Source organism: Carassius gibelio, chromosome B3, assembly GCF_023724105.1.
Source record: "Carassius gibelio isolate Cgi1373 ecotype wild population from Czech Republic chromosome B3, carGib1.2-hapl.c, whole genome shotgun sequence".
Lineage (NCBI taxonomy): Eukaryota > Metazoa > Chordata > Actinopteri > Cypriniformes > Cyprinidae > Carassius > Carassius gibelio.
In genome coordinates, this window is record NC_068398.1 from 52,491,156 (window position 1) to 52,507,681 (window position 16,526).

The 16,526-nt window shown below is 42.4% G+C and overlaps 1 protein-coding gene across 10 annotated transcripts in view; it reads right to left on the minus strand.

The window, feature by feature from the left end:
• Nucleotides 1–16,526, minus strand: part of LOC127951935 (gastrula zinc finger protein XlCGF8.2DB) — a 176,300-nt gene that overhangs the window by 10,640 nt on the left and 149,134 nt on the right. For 5 of the 10 annotated variants that reach the window (XM_052550092.1, XM_052550089.1, XM_052550090.1 and 2 more), the window contains exon 2: nt 1,104–1,254. The exons of 3 other annotated variants lie outside the window; for them this stretch is intronic. In XM_052550092.1, the coding sequence (XP_052406052.1) occupies nt 1,104–1,188 (85 nt within the window). In that variant the 5' untranslated portion in view covers nt 1,189–1,254. Of the gene's footprint in view, nt 1–1,103; nt 1,255–1,587; nt 1,744–1,777; nt 1,858–16,526 lie in introns of those variants that run through there. 2 more of the 10 variants (XM_052550086.1, XM_052550088.1) reach the window with 2 other exon arrangements.

The window sequence follows — 16,526 nt, forward strand, 5'->3', positions numbered from 1 at the left end:
TAACTCAAGCTCAGAGAATGCATCTTGGTAGTAAAAAAAATGGCATGGTTTTGTAGAGTACGGTGTCACAAACAGAATGAGATGGTCCACCAAAAAAAAAAAAAGTTAAATATAGGTGGAAGATTGTTTATCTTAAATTCTGGCGCTCTCTCGTGACGGCTTGTGGCGCACTCTGACGCACCTGTGGAGGCAGAACTTAGCGATCACCTTTTTCTTTATTTTATTTTTCAAAAAAAAAAAATGTATATATGTGTGGCCGTGTATTATGTTGAATGTGAATGTATCTGCATGATTACCATCTGTTTATGCGCAAATCAGCTCGCTATTACGGTGTAATCATGGCTATCGATGTGAACTCCATCTATTTTAATAGACTGTGATTTAGTGACTTTATGGCGCATTTGTATTATTACCATCTCTATAACTGGCCATTAGCACGTATTTTCATTGTAATTCATTGTAAATGCTGCATTTTTAGCAATACCAGGATGTTATGTAATTGCCATACAAAGTTAAATCTTTTTTATTTTTCTTATTCACATTTTTATAACTGTATTTTTTTAGTGCTCAAATAAATCACTTATGATTTCTAAATATCTGTGTCTAGTGTTTTATAATTGACTAAAAAAGTTGAAGCCTTCAATACAGTTGGTAAATATTTTTTTCTTATATTGGGGGGGGGGGGGGGGGGGGCTAGACATAGCTCAGAAAATTGATTGCAGGAATCTCATTTTTCATTGTATCTCCTACACATTTGAAGTAGAAACTCATGAGACATGTGACTTTCAACCCATTACTTTTCTAGATTGCTCCAGGACTGATTTCATGTATTTTTATATCAAATTTAAAAAAAAACTCAAGGCACTTCAGTGTCTATAATTTCCCATATTTTTAAAAATTATTAACTGTGGTAAACTCTAGATAAAACGTACAGCCCAAAGGATCTTCTTTCCATAGACACCAAATTTGTGTGTGTTAAAGTAAGGAACTGTTACAATTTTAAGTTAAGTAGGGCACTTTCAGCTGTGAATCCCAAAATGGGGGGGTTGCTGGCTAACAGGTCAAGGATCAAAAGGTGTTCAACTTTGAGAATGAAATCAAACCTGTTTGTTCCTCAGTATCTTCTTGTTTCAGACTCAATGTTTCTTCAATCTTCACTTCTTCAGTCTCCTCTTTAATAAAGGCCATCTTTATAACCGTGTGTCATGAATCTCAGCTGTTTCACCAGTGTTTGTTTCTCTGTGTGTGGACAATCTGTTTAAGATGAGAATAATTAACAGAAAGAATAATAAACCCAAACTAACTCTCAACTGAACAGTTTCAGTCAATCACTTGTAAAAGAGAGAGAGTTATTCACCTTAAGCCAAGAAACAGCAATACTAACTTAACAGATTAATACAAGAATTAAGAAATCACAGACACTTCATAATTGTCTTTTATATTTGGCAGCCTATTTATTAATTTATGTTAAATTTAATAATTGGTTCGTAGAAGTTGTCATTACACCACATTTGTGTTTGTTGTTATCGTTGAATTTAACACTTTTTCTTGACATCGCGAATAACTGAATCATTTCAATAAAGTCACTCGAATAGTTTCTCCATCGTTTGTTGTCAGCGTCTGAACTGGTGTTTATTATAAACTGAGTCTTGCACTCATTCATCTGAGCTTTACTGACACGATAGAGCAGAGCTGCATTCATTAATAGTAACTTTACATTGTCTGTAAATCTATAACAGCTTATATGTCATTATTTTAAACGTTTAAAATCACAAACCTTCGCTGATCTGAAATACAGAAGCAGGAGCGCGGCGCAGACTTATGACGTCACAACATCAAGCCAAAATAAAAGTCCCGTTCAATTTAACAGATAATGAAACGTATGTATTCAGAGTTTTATTCTTTTTGAAATATATGTTTAAACAAATCATGAGTAATTGTGTGAGATTGAAGGCTAAATATTAACGTTCAGGCACAAAAAGTTAGGAACCTTTTCCTTTTATTCTCTTTCAAAAACGACATTTTTGTTTGATGTATTTTCCAGTGTCACAGAAAAACAATTTTTAATTTATATTAGGCTTGTCAATAAAACAAAAACTTTATAAGGGACATATTATAAAAAAATTAAATAATCGACTGGTTACGTGCATTATTGTGCAAAATTAACCTCCCCAACATTATGAAAACACTTGGGTTTTTGAGAACATCTCAGTGTCCTCATAAACCAAAGGCCATTTATGTGATTTTCATGCATAAAATAAACACTGTATGAGGTTTTCAAAGAATTTATGAATTGACTTCATAAAAGAAAGGCAAGTGGTCTGGCCCGACACGGTGCATGTATTTCACTTGCACATGCGTTTCATCCATCACAAGTATTATTTCTGGATCAAATCTTTATCATATGTGAGGACACACCACTGCCCAAGCACCTCTGGGTCTTCCCAATGGATTCGTGTTTGCCTCTGTGACACAGCATCTGGCACCTTCTTAACAAAGCTGAAATGATTTGTGTTCCAACCCTCGCATTGTAACTGCTTCTGGGTTGAGCACAGACAGCTGACATCACGAGACAGTATCTCTCCTGGAGCAAGAGTTACCACCTTGCTCCCCGGGCGCCGCAGCATAAATGGCTGCCCACTGCTCCGGGTGTGTGTTCACAGTGTGTGTGTGTGTGTGTGTGTGTGTGTTCACTGATCTGTGTGTGTGCATTTCGGATGGGTTAAATGCAGAGCACAAATTCTGAGTATGGGTCACCATACTTGGCTGAATGTCACTTCACTTTCACTTTCACTGATGTATCTGCATGGTTGCTGGGACCGCTGGGAGGTTTCATGGCATCCTCTCAAGTGCCTGCTCAACAGTTTCACCATTGTCAAAGAACAAATAATAAATAAACATAAATAAACAATTATTATTATTATTATTATTATTATTAAATCCACATTTTTCCCTTATGTCATTTAGCTCTGTCACCCAGATTGCTTATTTTTTTTCTTTTTCCCTGCCTCTTTGTCCCTTTTCCACCTTCCACACTCACTCCTGAGATAATTTTCCCTTCTCTCTGCATCTGTATCCCTTCTTGCTCTATACTGTTTGCCTCTCTGCTGCTGTTTTAGCCATTGGGATGTCTGAAAAAATTGAACTTAAAATACCATACTCGATTATTTCTGACAGTTCACATCCCAATACAACAAGTCTACAATTGAGTAATTTACTAAGAAGTGTCAAACATTCAACCCTGTTATAATAAAAAATGTGACAGGGTTGAAGTTTTTGGCTAACAGTAGCTCTAACTCCATACTTAGCAGCACATGGCATTTCGGACATCATAAAATATTAATGTTTTGCAAAACTATTATTTAATTCTTAAGCCGTTGTTTACTATCATTTAGTCATAGAACAGAGTTTAAATGTTGAGCCTGACAATGTTCCCATTTATAAATCGCCAATTATCTGCAAGTATGCATACGATAATCAGACTCATACCCCGCCCTGTACATGCCCATTTTTAACCATAAATATTCAATACAAAGCACTTCATGAATGCTAATCTGAATATTAATGAGCCTTGCATTCACTTGTGCGTTTGTTACGCTGCATAATGGCGACAGGTGAGAAAAGAGCAAAATAACGTAATTTCTCATACACTGAGATACACACACTTGTAGGGGAGGTGGAGGCCCGGAAAACAACATTATTTGGTGACCAGAGCAGTGGATCACTAATAAAAAGAAGCAATGCGAGTGGCAAGGTGTTGCTGCTGCTGTCAACTGCATCAGTGAGACAGAACGGACAGTTGCAGAAATAAAGAAAAAGTGGTCCGATCTGAAGGTGAAGTACATCTTCATAACCCTTTAACAACATATTTAATTTGTGTTATCTGTATTTATTGTTAATTATGTACACTTATGGTTGCGCTAAAGCTTATATTTCTACACTTCTAACTGACATGCTGACATGACGTGTGTGTGTGTGTAAAGCTTTGTACATCTGTAGAATTACAATAAATGTATTGTATAGTGGTATAGAAGTCTGCCACCTGAGGCATCCAGAGCAAGCCATCTGCATTTGAGGCCAATGGCACACTCCACAACTGTGCATGTGTCACCGGGGTGGACTCTCGGATGACCGGCCACACCCCAACTCAGACCCCACCGTGAGGAGCCGACACCACAGGTCCGCAACAGATGGAAGATGCAGACAAGAGGTAATTTCAAAGGAATAGCAATCTTTATTGAACACGATATATCAATGAGCCCAAGCGTGATAGACTTTCAGTGTCCTGTAGGTCTTCTTCAGCTACGGATAGGTACTGATCGTACGTCACAGTTTCGCCCTGGCGGCGACTTCACCCATGGGGCGGCTCTCTTCAGGACTCGGGCAGTAAGTATACAGGTAAGGATGCCTCTCAGTCAAGGATACTTGGGTCGATACACAGTAATGGGACAGTGGTTTAAAAGCTTACTTCACCAGCAATGCTGCATTCTTCAGGACTCCGACGGTGAATAGACAGGTCAGGATTCTTCGCAGTACAGAATACCTTCGTCAGGGCACATTAGAGAAAGAGTGATTTAAAAGCTTGCTTCCTCAGCAATGCTGCATACTTCCATACTCAAAAGGTAAGTAAGAAGACAAGAATTTTCCCACAGCATTATATTCCTTCCTAGGGCTCACCAGCAATACTGCATACTTCAAAGCTCCGACGGTAAGTAGGGAGGTAAGAAGTCTTCTCAGTACATAATACTGGTGTCGGTACATGTGAGTGAGACAGTGGCTTAAAAGCTTACTTCACCAGTGATGCTACATACTTCCAAGACTCAGACGGTGAGTAGACAGGTAAGGGATTTTCTCCACAGCAATATGTTCCTTCCAGCTCAGCTGTATCACTCTGGGGTTCCGCTGTGAGTAGGTATCATAACTTTTCACAAACGTGTAAGCAGGGGTTGGGACCACTTCTCAGGAAAAGCAAACCACACTCGTGTTCACCACAAATCCACAGCAATGAATCAATGTGTAACAATAAGGCAAAAACACTGCAATTCACTCACACGGTAAGGCTGATCAGAGGCCTCAATCCATTCGTTACACTCCCGTGGGGGATCTTCAATCCTCAATTCCTCTTCAGCACACTCTGAAACACATAGCTTCCCCAACAGTCAGATTTACATTCACTGTATCCTCTTCAAGCTTTTCGAATGTTTGTAAGATTAAATCAATTCACTTTTCTTTCTCTCTCCCTTCCCAGCGCAGATCCAATCGATAAATCAGTCCAGCAAATTCCCACAAGTGAACTCTGTTCCAGCAGACTTCAATGGGCGGCCTTCACCCCAACGAGGCTTCACCACAGCCCAGTACACTCCTAATGCAGACATCTTCAATAGGGAACCTTTTCTCCCGGAGACTTTCACAGGAAACCTGCACACCCCCATAACTTCCCCGAGCAAGCTTGTGCCCCACTCTGCTCCAAAATAAAAACACAACTCCCCAAAACTTCTTTGAATAGCCCTTTTTACTTTGGCTTGTAAAGCAGGAAGCCTATGTGAACGCCGCTCCTCTCTCTCTCGCACCTGCGGTGCATTAGCGCTAATCAGGCCGGAACGATGTCTCTGCCACACCTGGAACCGGAGTGGAATGTGTCGCACACAAATCGTGACTTGTGACTCGTCATGAAGGTTCCGCTCGTTGAGCGTTTTTTTGTCACCCGTGACACATGCAAGAGCTTGGACCTCATTGTAGCGCATCTCCTGTGCGGATTTAAAAATGGGGTGAGGAGCCAGCATCTCAGGGGGTAGCCACTGTCATCTGCAGGGTTATAACATAATATGTTATAGGCTATATCAGGACAATTGGCCACAATTTATGCATTGTTAAACTCACCAAGAAGCCAGCCATCACGTCCTGCCCCTGTCTGTATTCGGTTCCCTACATTGCTATGTGTCAGAATAAAGGAATTATGTGCTGAGCCAGGCCAGCATGCCACAAAGTTTGTGAGGGTCATTTTAGAGTCAAATATGCACATGCTTTCTGATAACATAAACACAATTGTTTTCATATGGAGCTCTCATAGCAATATGGGTGCAGTCAATTGCACCAATTACATTTGGGAAACTGGACATTGCTGCATACCGCGGTTTTATTTGAGGACCTGTATTTGGACAGGGATGGCATTGTTCCAACGTGTGGCCCTCTCTAGTACTGGAACCCAATTCAGCACATAGATCCAAGAGTACAGCTCTAGGGAACCTAAATCGGCTTATTAGCCACTCATCATCATGGGGCAGGAGATCATCATGGTCCCTGAAGACTTTTTCTCTTCTTATTCTTCCATTGGCATAATCCTTCGGCAGTGCCAAAATGTAACATTACTTAAAGGGGTTACTGCAGCTTTTGCAGGTGGATATTAGCAAAAGTGCTACAACCTTTAAATGTCTAAGTCCTTCAAATAATTATTATCCTGTTAAATGTTTGATTACCTGAAGGGTTATAGTCTCATCAACCACTCTGGCAAAGGTTTCCTGTTTCTTCTCTGGGGTCAGGAATGTCAGTTTTAAAGCAGGGGTCCAGGATTGATGCTGTGTACAGGGTGTTCTTCTCTGCTACACTAGCATTTTTTTTTAAATTTGACTGATTGTTTGTTTGATGTCTCTGATCAGTGTTGTCACCAGTGTTGCCCTGTGTGTCATACAACATCTGTGTGAGCAGCGATGCTACGAGAATAGGATTCTTTCTTCAGACATCACAGTGGTCGCCACTTGCATCGACTTCAATGCCAGTACAATTTCTTTAGGGTTGTAACGGCAAAAGAAGGCGAGTAAGCAAGTGCAAGCAATTAGTATATTTAATAAACACAGACAGACGAGTAACATAAAACAGGATAACAGGTGGGTGAAGTCTGAAGGCCATCTGGGAAGTAACAATGTCCGATGGTGATCCAGGAAATAGCGGTGAGGAGATGCAGCAGGAGAGTGTGACACAGGAACTGAGATGAGCGAGCCATGGGGGTGAGAGTTATAATCCGTGAGTGGTGAGGATGATCCAACAAAGAGAAACACACAGAGAACAGGAAAGAAAGACCAGGCATAACACGGGGAACTGCAAACAACGCTCTGACAAACACAAGATGAAAGACAAGGCAATAAGTAGGGATTGGGTAATGAGTAACAGCTGGTGTAGATGAACAATTAACGGAGATGCCCACATGAAACAATCAGTGCTGACGCGAAACACACACAAACTCCACCGACAAAGTGCAAATCCCGAGGCCACGGTTTACCAACCGTGACAGTACCCTCCCCTCTATGAATGCTTCCTGGCATTCCCAGATGACCCTACATGTCTATTGTAATCATCAATCAGGGAGTGATCCAGTATGTCCCTTGCAGGTACCCAACTCCTCTCCTCCGGACTGTAACCCTCCCAGTAGACCAAGTACTGGAATCCCCGTCCCCTCCGTCTCGGGTCCAGAATACTATTGACTGGCGGGATGAATCCTCCTGTATGCCTGAGGTAGTTTGCTGCGGACTGTCACCGGACTAATATATAAATACGCTAATAAATTTGGGAGCTAACTTATTAGAAACGGAACAGAGTGGAATGTTGTTGGTAGAAAGCCATACTTTTTGACCCACGATGTATACGGGAGGCTTAGACCGGTGGCGATCGGACAAAGACTCCAGACTAGGAGAAATAGGTGGCTGGTAACCCATGCTACACTCAAATGTGGAGAGGCCCGTGGCTGACACTGTCAACTATAGAGAGTTGTTGACTCCAGGAAGAAGGATTCTTGGAGACTAAACATCGCAACGTTCTCTCTAAATCTTGGTTGGCCTGCTCAGACTGACTGTTGCTCTGCAGATGATAATTTAAAATCGCAAAAATTTTACATTGCTCCCAATAATTTACAAAACTCTTTCCAAAATTTGGACACAAATTTGCATCCCCTTTCAGAAACCACGTCTACTGGGAGGCCATGTAACCTAAATATGTGCTCAATTACAGTAACCGCTGTCTCCGCTGAGGGTAATTTGTGCAAGGGAATGAAATGTGCTGCCTTCAAGAATCGGTCCACTACGGTCAAACTGACTGTAATGCCATTAGAGGGTGGGAGGGCGGTAACAAAATCTAGAGCGTTGTGGGACCAGGGTCTTGAAGGGACAGACAGCAGTTGAAGAAGCCCATCCGGAGGTTGGTTAAACGTCTTACCACTGTCGCAAACTGAGCAGGCCAAAATAAAATCGTGAATGTCCGCGAGCCATTAGTGGCCACCAGAATATTTGCTGTACTAAGCACTTGGTGTGGCTTATCCCTGGATGACAAGCGACATTGGAGCAGTGACCCCACTGAATAACATCGGACTGTAACCCCTTTAGAATGAACAACCGATTGGGTGGGCACCCAGCCGGAGGCGTTACTCCTTCTAAGGCCGTCTTGACCTCCAATTTGACCTCCCATATGGGTGATGAGATGACTATACTCTCAGGTAAAATACCTGTAACCCGGGCGGTAAGTTACAGAAAGATCAAAACGACCGAAAAAAAGTGCCCACTGAGCCTGCCTGGAGTTGAGTCTTTTGGCAGTTGTAATATATTCTAAGTTCTTGTGATCGGTCCAGACGATGAAAGGTAACCCCGACCCCTCCAAACAACGACACCACTCCTCCAATGCTATTTTGATGGCCAACAACTCTCTGTTACCAATGTCATAATTACGTTCGGCAGGAGATAAATGGTGGGAAGAGAACGCGCACAGATGCATCTTGTCATCTGAGGCAGCACGTTGGGAAAGAACTGCACCTGCTCCCACCTCTGATGGCCTCCCTCTCTGGAATGAAAGGAAAGTAAAGCTTGCTTTTAGGCGGGGACTTACCTGGAACTAACTCTATGGCACAGTCATAGGGACGATGCGGAGGGAGAGAAGCAGCACGGGATTACTGAACACTTGCCTCAGGTCCAGATACTCCACTGGCACGTTTGACAAAACCGTTGCCTCCTCCTGAAAAACAGGAACAGACACAGCAGGACAAGTAGAAACCAGACAAGACTCATGACAACATTCACTCCACGAGGTGATAGTGTTGGAATCCCAATCCACTCGTGGGTTGTGTATCACTAGCCAGGGGTGATCTAAGACAATGGGTGCCACAGGGGAGTCCATGAGGAGGAAGGGAAGGGTCTCTGTGTGGGTGCCGGAGGTGAGGAGAGTTATAGGTCCAGTGGTGTGGGTGATGTAGGACAGTTCATGGCCATTGAGTGCACTGATGGTGATCTGGTGTGAAAGGGGAGTGATGGGGAGTCTCAGGTGTTGTGCAAGGGTGGTTTACATGAAGTTACCTTCTAGTCCAGAGTCCAGAAGGGTGTGACAGGTGTGGGTGTTGTTGGCCCTTCTCAGTTTCACTGAAAGGAGAGTGGATGATGTTGAGGACTTCCCGGCCAAGATACCTACCGATAGTAGCCTTGAGTTTACTACCGGGCTGGCTCCTCTTGTCAGATAGGAGTGTAGAAGATGTCCAGAGTCACCGCAGTATATACAATGTCCTCGGGACCTCCGCCTCTCACTCTCCTCCCGGGTCAGTCGAGCTCTACCCACCTGCATGGGTTCGTGATCGACGACGGGACCGGCTGTTTTCTCCCTGCACGAGTTACCACTCTAGAAAGTTGCCGGGGAGACATGTAGGACAGACGTGCGCCCCCAGTTGATGGATACGAGCATCCATGCTAAGCGCCAAGTTGATGAGCCCGTTGAGGCTGGTTGGCAACTCAAGAAGGTAAATCTCCTTGTGAGTACGGTCAGCCAGCCCATGCAGAAACATATCCCACTGCGCCTCCTTGTTCCACTTGGACGCAGTCGCCAAGGTGTGGAACTGGATGTAATAGTCCGCCACGAAGTGATTCCCCTGCTTGAGGTCCACGAGCTCTCGGGCCTCCTTGCCGGCCACGGCCCGGTCAAAAACTCTCCTCATCTCCTCAAAAAGGGGGAGTGGAACGAGGCGCAGCATTGGTCTCTGTTCTCCCACACCGCCGTTCCCCACAGGGCAGCCCTCCTGGAGAGTAGAGTCAGAACGAACGCCACCTTGGACTCCTCAGTCTCAAAAAAAAATGCATGGAACACTTAGTCAAAAATGTTCTGCAGTAGTTGGGCTCACCAAACAGACGGTGCGTGTGGCTTAGAGGGAGTGGTCAGCTGTTGGATCTGCTGGGTGAGTGCGGACACCTGTGTTACCAGTGCTTGGACAACGCTTCCAGTGTTGACGATGCTCTCCTGCTGCTGATCCATACGGGTGACGCTGTGGTGGATAAACTCAGAGAGTGATGTGGAACTTGCTGCTTCCATGATTGGTCAAAGCATTCTGTAACAGCGAAAGAAGGTGAGGAAGCAAGTGCAAGTAATTAGAATATTTAATAAACACAGTCAGACAAATGAGGAACCTAAAACAGGATAACAGATGGTGAAGGACAAAGTCTGATGGCAATCCGGGAAGTAACAATGTCCGATGGTGATCCAGTAAGTGGCAGTGAGGAGATGTAGCAGTAGAGCGTTACACAGGAACTGAGTTGAGCGAGCCGTGGGGGTGAGAGATATAATCCGCGGGAGGTGAGGAGTGGATGGGATTCCAGAGACACAGACGATCCAACGAAGAAAAGAACACAGAGAACAGGAAAGTAAGACCAGGCATAACACGGGGAACTGCAAACATCGCTCTGACAAACACAAGACGAAAGACAGGGCAATAAGCAGGGATCAGGTAATGAGTAACAGCTGGTGTAGATGAACAATTAACGGAGACGCCCACATGAAACAATCAGTGCTGACACGAGACACACACAAACTCCACTCCTTCCGGTGGAGCTGGTGATGCTTTAGCTTTACCAGCATCCATGGCTATTCCCATAGTTTGAGGGATATATTGGTTAAAGCTGATTCTTATGCTCCGCCTACCAGTTGGCTCACAACTCTTGATCTGGGGAATTTCCCTTGTAGGAGTTGTGTGAATTGTAATGCGATGATTGAGGGAGAATTACTTGTCGTTCGTCTTTTGTTGTGTACTTACTCAAATGCCCATGAGGGCTGTTATGTTGGTAAAACTAAAAGAGAATTAAGATTACGGTTACACGAACACAAAAGTAACATACGCAATCATGATATTAAGTCACCAGTGGCCAGACATTTTAATGAATTTGGGCATGATATTTATACTTCAAAATTTCTAGGCATTGAGTTAGTCAAACCTCTTTAACGGGGAGGTGATAGGGAGAAACAGTATACCCTAATGGTTTAATGAAGAATTACCTTTAAATAGTTTTTTTGTGAAACCATTTGGGTTGCAATCAATCTGTAATTTCTTGTGTGCTTCCATAAGGTGCTAATGATTTGAGGAATGGGGTTTACCTGTGATGCATTGTTTTAAAATGTTCTTGTTTGTGCTTCTTGGTACACATTGATGATGGCTTAGGCCGAAACGCGTCTGTGTAAGACATGGTACGAATAAATGTATAAAAGGATTTTTCTTGAAAGTGCGGGTTTTTTCTATTATCTCTGAATGGTGGCATCTGAAATTAGCCAATAAGTTTGTGGTATTCTTACTGTGCATTCACACCGCCCGCGTCGAGAGCGTCAAAAATTGATCTAGCCACTCTGATCACGACGCTGCAGAAAGATTTGTGAGCGCTCAGACGCTCTGACGTAGATCGAATGATTATCTTGTATTTAACCCCATTACATGCTATGTCTGAAATGGCACAGGTGTATGTACCACACACTGTATATATATTTAAGCCTAATGACATGTATCATAATTTTTTTCCAGCTAAGTAATTTATTGACAATACCAAAGGGGAGACCAGCTAGATTAGGGTTAGGGTTAGAACTAACATTGCTAACCCTAACCCTAAAAATAAATACATAAAAAATAGGCAGAAGAGACTGCTTTCATTTTAAAATATGTGACAAGCACATCTGGTCTCCATCAGATGTATGTTAAACCAAAAAAAAAAATATATATATATATATATATATATATATACTCCACTATGTGTCGATATGTCAGAAATATTCTGCAGCAATAATACGGTTTTGCAAGTTCTGGGCGCTAAAGTTAGCATGGAATTCCCGCTTTTTTTTTTCAGAAAATATATAACATTAACATTAATGCACATCATCAACTCACCAGTAACACCAACAATCACAGACACCTTGGTCCACGCATCATTTTTTTTATTTATGTCCCTGTACGCAAAAAGGGACATGTCGTAGATGATTGGGAAACCCGCAACAGCAATGATCAATCTCTCCTCCATTTCGCTTGGGAACTAATGTGGTCGGAACCAAAGTTTGCAGGACTGCGTTCTCTGGAATCTAACACTAACCAGTGTGAGGACACTAACCGGGGCCTCTCAGTGCTACTACACGTTTGAGGTGTGAACACAGATGGATACCGGCTCTACACAAAGGCTATAGAACCTAGCAAACGTGTTAGGGGTCGCCCAGCCCACAGCTCTACAAATATCTGTCAGCGAGGCACCACAAGCTAGCGCCTCGGAGGATGCAACACTTCTAGTTGAGTGGGCTCGCAACCTGAATTGGGCAGGGCACACCCAGTGGGCCATCCTCTGCTTAAAGATGGCATTCCCCTTCTGCCGGCCTCCGTAACAGACAAAGAGCTGGTCTGAGGTCCTGAAGCTTTGTGTCCGGTCTATGTAGCATCTCAATGCTCGGACGGGACAGAGCAAAGCCAGGGATGGGTCTGCCTCCTCCAGGGGCAGCGCTTGCAGGTTCACCACTTGGTCTTTGAAGGGTGTAGTGAGAACCTTGGGCAAGTAGCCAGGCCGGGGCCTCAGGATTACCTGGGAGTCAGCCGGTCCAAACTCTAGGCACGAATCGTCGACCGAAAATGCATGCAGGTCCCCTACCCTCCTGCTTGAGACCAGTGCGAGCAGGAGCAGTTTTTAATGAAAGAAACCTCAGCTCAACTGAGTGCAAAGGCGCGAATGGGCCCTGCTGTAGTGATTTAAGGACTAGAGTCAGGTCCCAAGAGGGTATAGAGGGTGGCCGAGAAGGATTTAGCCTCCTGGCCCGTCTAAGGAACCTGATGATGAGGTCATGCTTATCCAAAGACTTCACATTCACCGGGTCATGATACACAGCAATAGCGGCAACCTGAACCTGGAGGGTGGAGGGAGAAAGACTTCGGGCCAGCGCTTGCTGCAGAAAGGAAAGCACGACCGCTATCGGGCATCTTCAGGGGTCTTCTCGGCTAGAAGAACACCACTCAACGAACAGGTTCCACTTCAAGGTGTAAGCGTGTCTCACAGACAGTGCTCTTGCCGAAGTGATGGTGTTCACTACCTCCTAGGGTAGGTCACCTAGAACCTCCATGTCCCGTCCAGGGACCAGACATGGAGTTTCCAAAGGTCTGGACGCAGGTGCCAAATGGTGCCCCATCTCTGAGTCAGTATATCCTTCCTCAGAGGAACCAGGTCTGAGTGGGCCAACACGGTGCCACTAGAAGGCTCACTGGTGGAAACGCATACTTACATAGGCCCCTGCTGACTTCTTATACTCACGCTTTGATAAGCCGCAGCTGGATGGAATAATTGCATGCCAATGTGCATTGGCTCGTTTAGTTAACACTAAGTAGATTTGTCTATCAAAGCGATATCCCATTTTCGTCGGTCACTGACGTGACGTCGTTTTCCATTGTTCTCAACAACTTTAAACTATATTATTATTACTATTATTGAAGTAGTTGTTGTTTTTAATCCACAATTTTAAATTATTTAATTTATTTCCATTAGTTAATTAAAATACCAGAAGTATTAGCCTGGTTTGCACTGTATTTAAGTGTTTTTTAAATTAATTTTATTGACTTGCATTATTTTATCTTGCTCAGTTTTGTAAACAATAAATGTTACTAACTGCTATTATTAAACTCTGTAAATAATTATTTAATTTAAAATACTTTATAATACCATGTTTTTTTCATTAGTATCTTCTGCTCATCAAGCCTGCTTTTATTTAATTCAAAGTACAGCAAAAGCAGTAACATTTTGAAAAATTAATACTATTTAAAATAGCTGCTTTCTATTTGATTATATATTAAACCTTAATTTATCACTGTGATGCGCAGCTGTATTTTCAGCATCATTATTCCAGTCACATAATCTTCAGAAATCATTCCAATATGCTGAATTACTGCTCAAAAAACATTTATTAGTATTATTATTAGCATAATTATTATGTTGGAAACAGGTGAGTAGAATCTTTTCAGTTTTCTTTCTCGAAAAAGAAAAAGTTCAGAAGAACAACATTTATATGAAATATAATTTTATAACATTTTCATCATCAACATTTTTCCTCTTTATCATCATGCCCCAGCAATCGCACTCGGGTACGCACCAAAAGCGGACCAAACATGCGTACCGAGACCTGCTTGAAGAGGTGGTCTCGGTACGCTTTCAAATGAACTCTGGAGCGGTTCGTTTGTGGTGAGAACGTGATCCGACCTCAAACAGACCCAACTGCAAAAAGTACTGATCATTTTTGGACTAAACCAGCTGCCGTAGTCAGCTGCGTTGGGCATTATTGGATGAGGAAGTGTTTTTTGACAGTTTGTACTTTAGCATGGCAGCTCGTGGACAAACTTTGAGTAGTGAGGAGGTTCGGAGCCTCATAGAAATTTGGTCAGATGACCATGACCATGTCAGAATTAAGAAGAATTAATGCACGCCCCCGCTTGAAGTTACAAGCGATTCCCGCTCGCCATTTGCAGTTCATTAGAACATTGTTTTCAAGCTGCATCCGGGCTTCATTATAGAAATTTATTTTTTGCATACTGTGATGTATTCAAACAATGTAATAGATTATGGCCTGGGACAAAACCAGCCCGTGTTGTCGTGTAGTTGTGTTGTCTCTGTGTTATTTGCTGGCTTTTCCTATTATGTTGGAATTTTCCCGCACGTAAATTCTCACCAATCAAAAAGCAGTTTAGGAAATACTTCATGGCCAATGAGTGATGTAGGTGTTGTCATGTGACTGCAATTTGGTTCGTTTCAACTGATACGGACCAAAGCAATCAGTGTGGTCTGAAAAGGCACCAAAAAAGCTGAAAAATGCTACAATGTATAATTGTTTGCCCTTGGTTCGGACCAAATGAATCGAACTAGAGATGTGAAAGCACCTTTTAACTTTCATTTTGCATTATTGACACACTGTTTTCCTAATTAATGTTATTTAGTTGCTTTGACACAATCAGTTTTGTTAAAAGCTACAGGTCCTTCTCAAAAAAATAGCATATTGTGATAACAGTTCATTATTTTCCATAATGTAATCATAAAAATTTAACTTTCATATATTTTAGATTCATTGCACACCAACTGAAATATTTCAGGTCTTTTATTGTTTTAATACTGATGATTTTGGCATACAGCTCATGAAAACCCAAAAATCCTATCTCAAAAAATATCGCATATCATGAAAAGGTTCTTTAAACAAGCTATTAACCTAATCATCTGAATCAACTAATTAACTCTAAACACCTGTGTAACGGGTCTTTAAGACCTGCTGGCCAGTATTATGTCATTAATATTAGCTATAATAGGTTAAATAGGTAGCTATGGAAATAAAATATATATGCTAGTTAAATCACAGAAGTCTAAATTCGGCTATAGGAGCTGTTGGTCAGTAACACAGATTTTAAATTTGGTGTAGGTACCATGTATTAAAGTGATTAAACAAAATATTTACAACCAAAAATAATGAAAGAAAAAACATAGGAAAATCACAAAATATTTACAGACTGCAGTTCAACCGATTATAATCAAGTGCACTTTGAGGTTATTGTTCAAGTAAGATATAACAACAGAAATTACAGCAAATACCACACACAAGAGCAAAAAGAAAAAGAGGAAAAAACTGTCCCAGCGATGCTTGGTTTCTTGAAGACTAACACGACAAACCCACAAGAGTTTTATGAGAATGTATATTAATAAGTCCATTGGTTATTGTGCAGGGAAAGGATGTGCATGTGGGACTGAAGCGCTATTCTATGGAGACGTGTGTTGGGGACAGGCTGCAGACACCCTTCCTACCAGACCAATAGGATGGCTGTTCAGCAGATGCTGCTCAGATGTTAGGCTCCTAGCCATAGTAATTCAGTTCACCATCATTCATCTCTAGACAGAGAGAGAGAGAACCTGGCCAGTTCCACTATGTAAACATAACCTGATGGTGGTGACGAATTCCCTGCGGCCAGTTAAGTTGTTCTAAAAGTTACAATGATATGATTAACTTAAAAGCATGAATTAAGCACCATAGTGAATAGTTTGTATGACACAAACCTGTCCACAACTGTCGATCGGCTTCCCCACACCTCTGAATGAGGAAGATGCCACAGTCTGATTAAACACCTGTGCTCAATTGCGTGACTGGCTAAGCACAGTCAATTGACTGGGGTTACGTGAAGTCGCAGGGCACGTACTCCACACAGGCAATTTACATTACATTTACTTTTACATTTATTCATTTAGCAG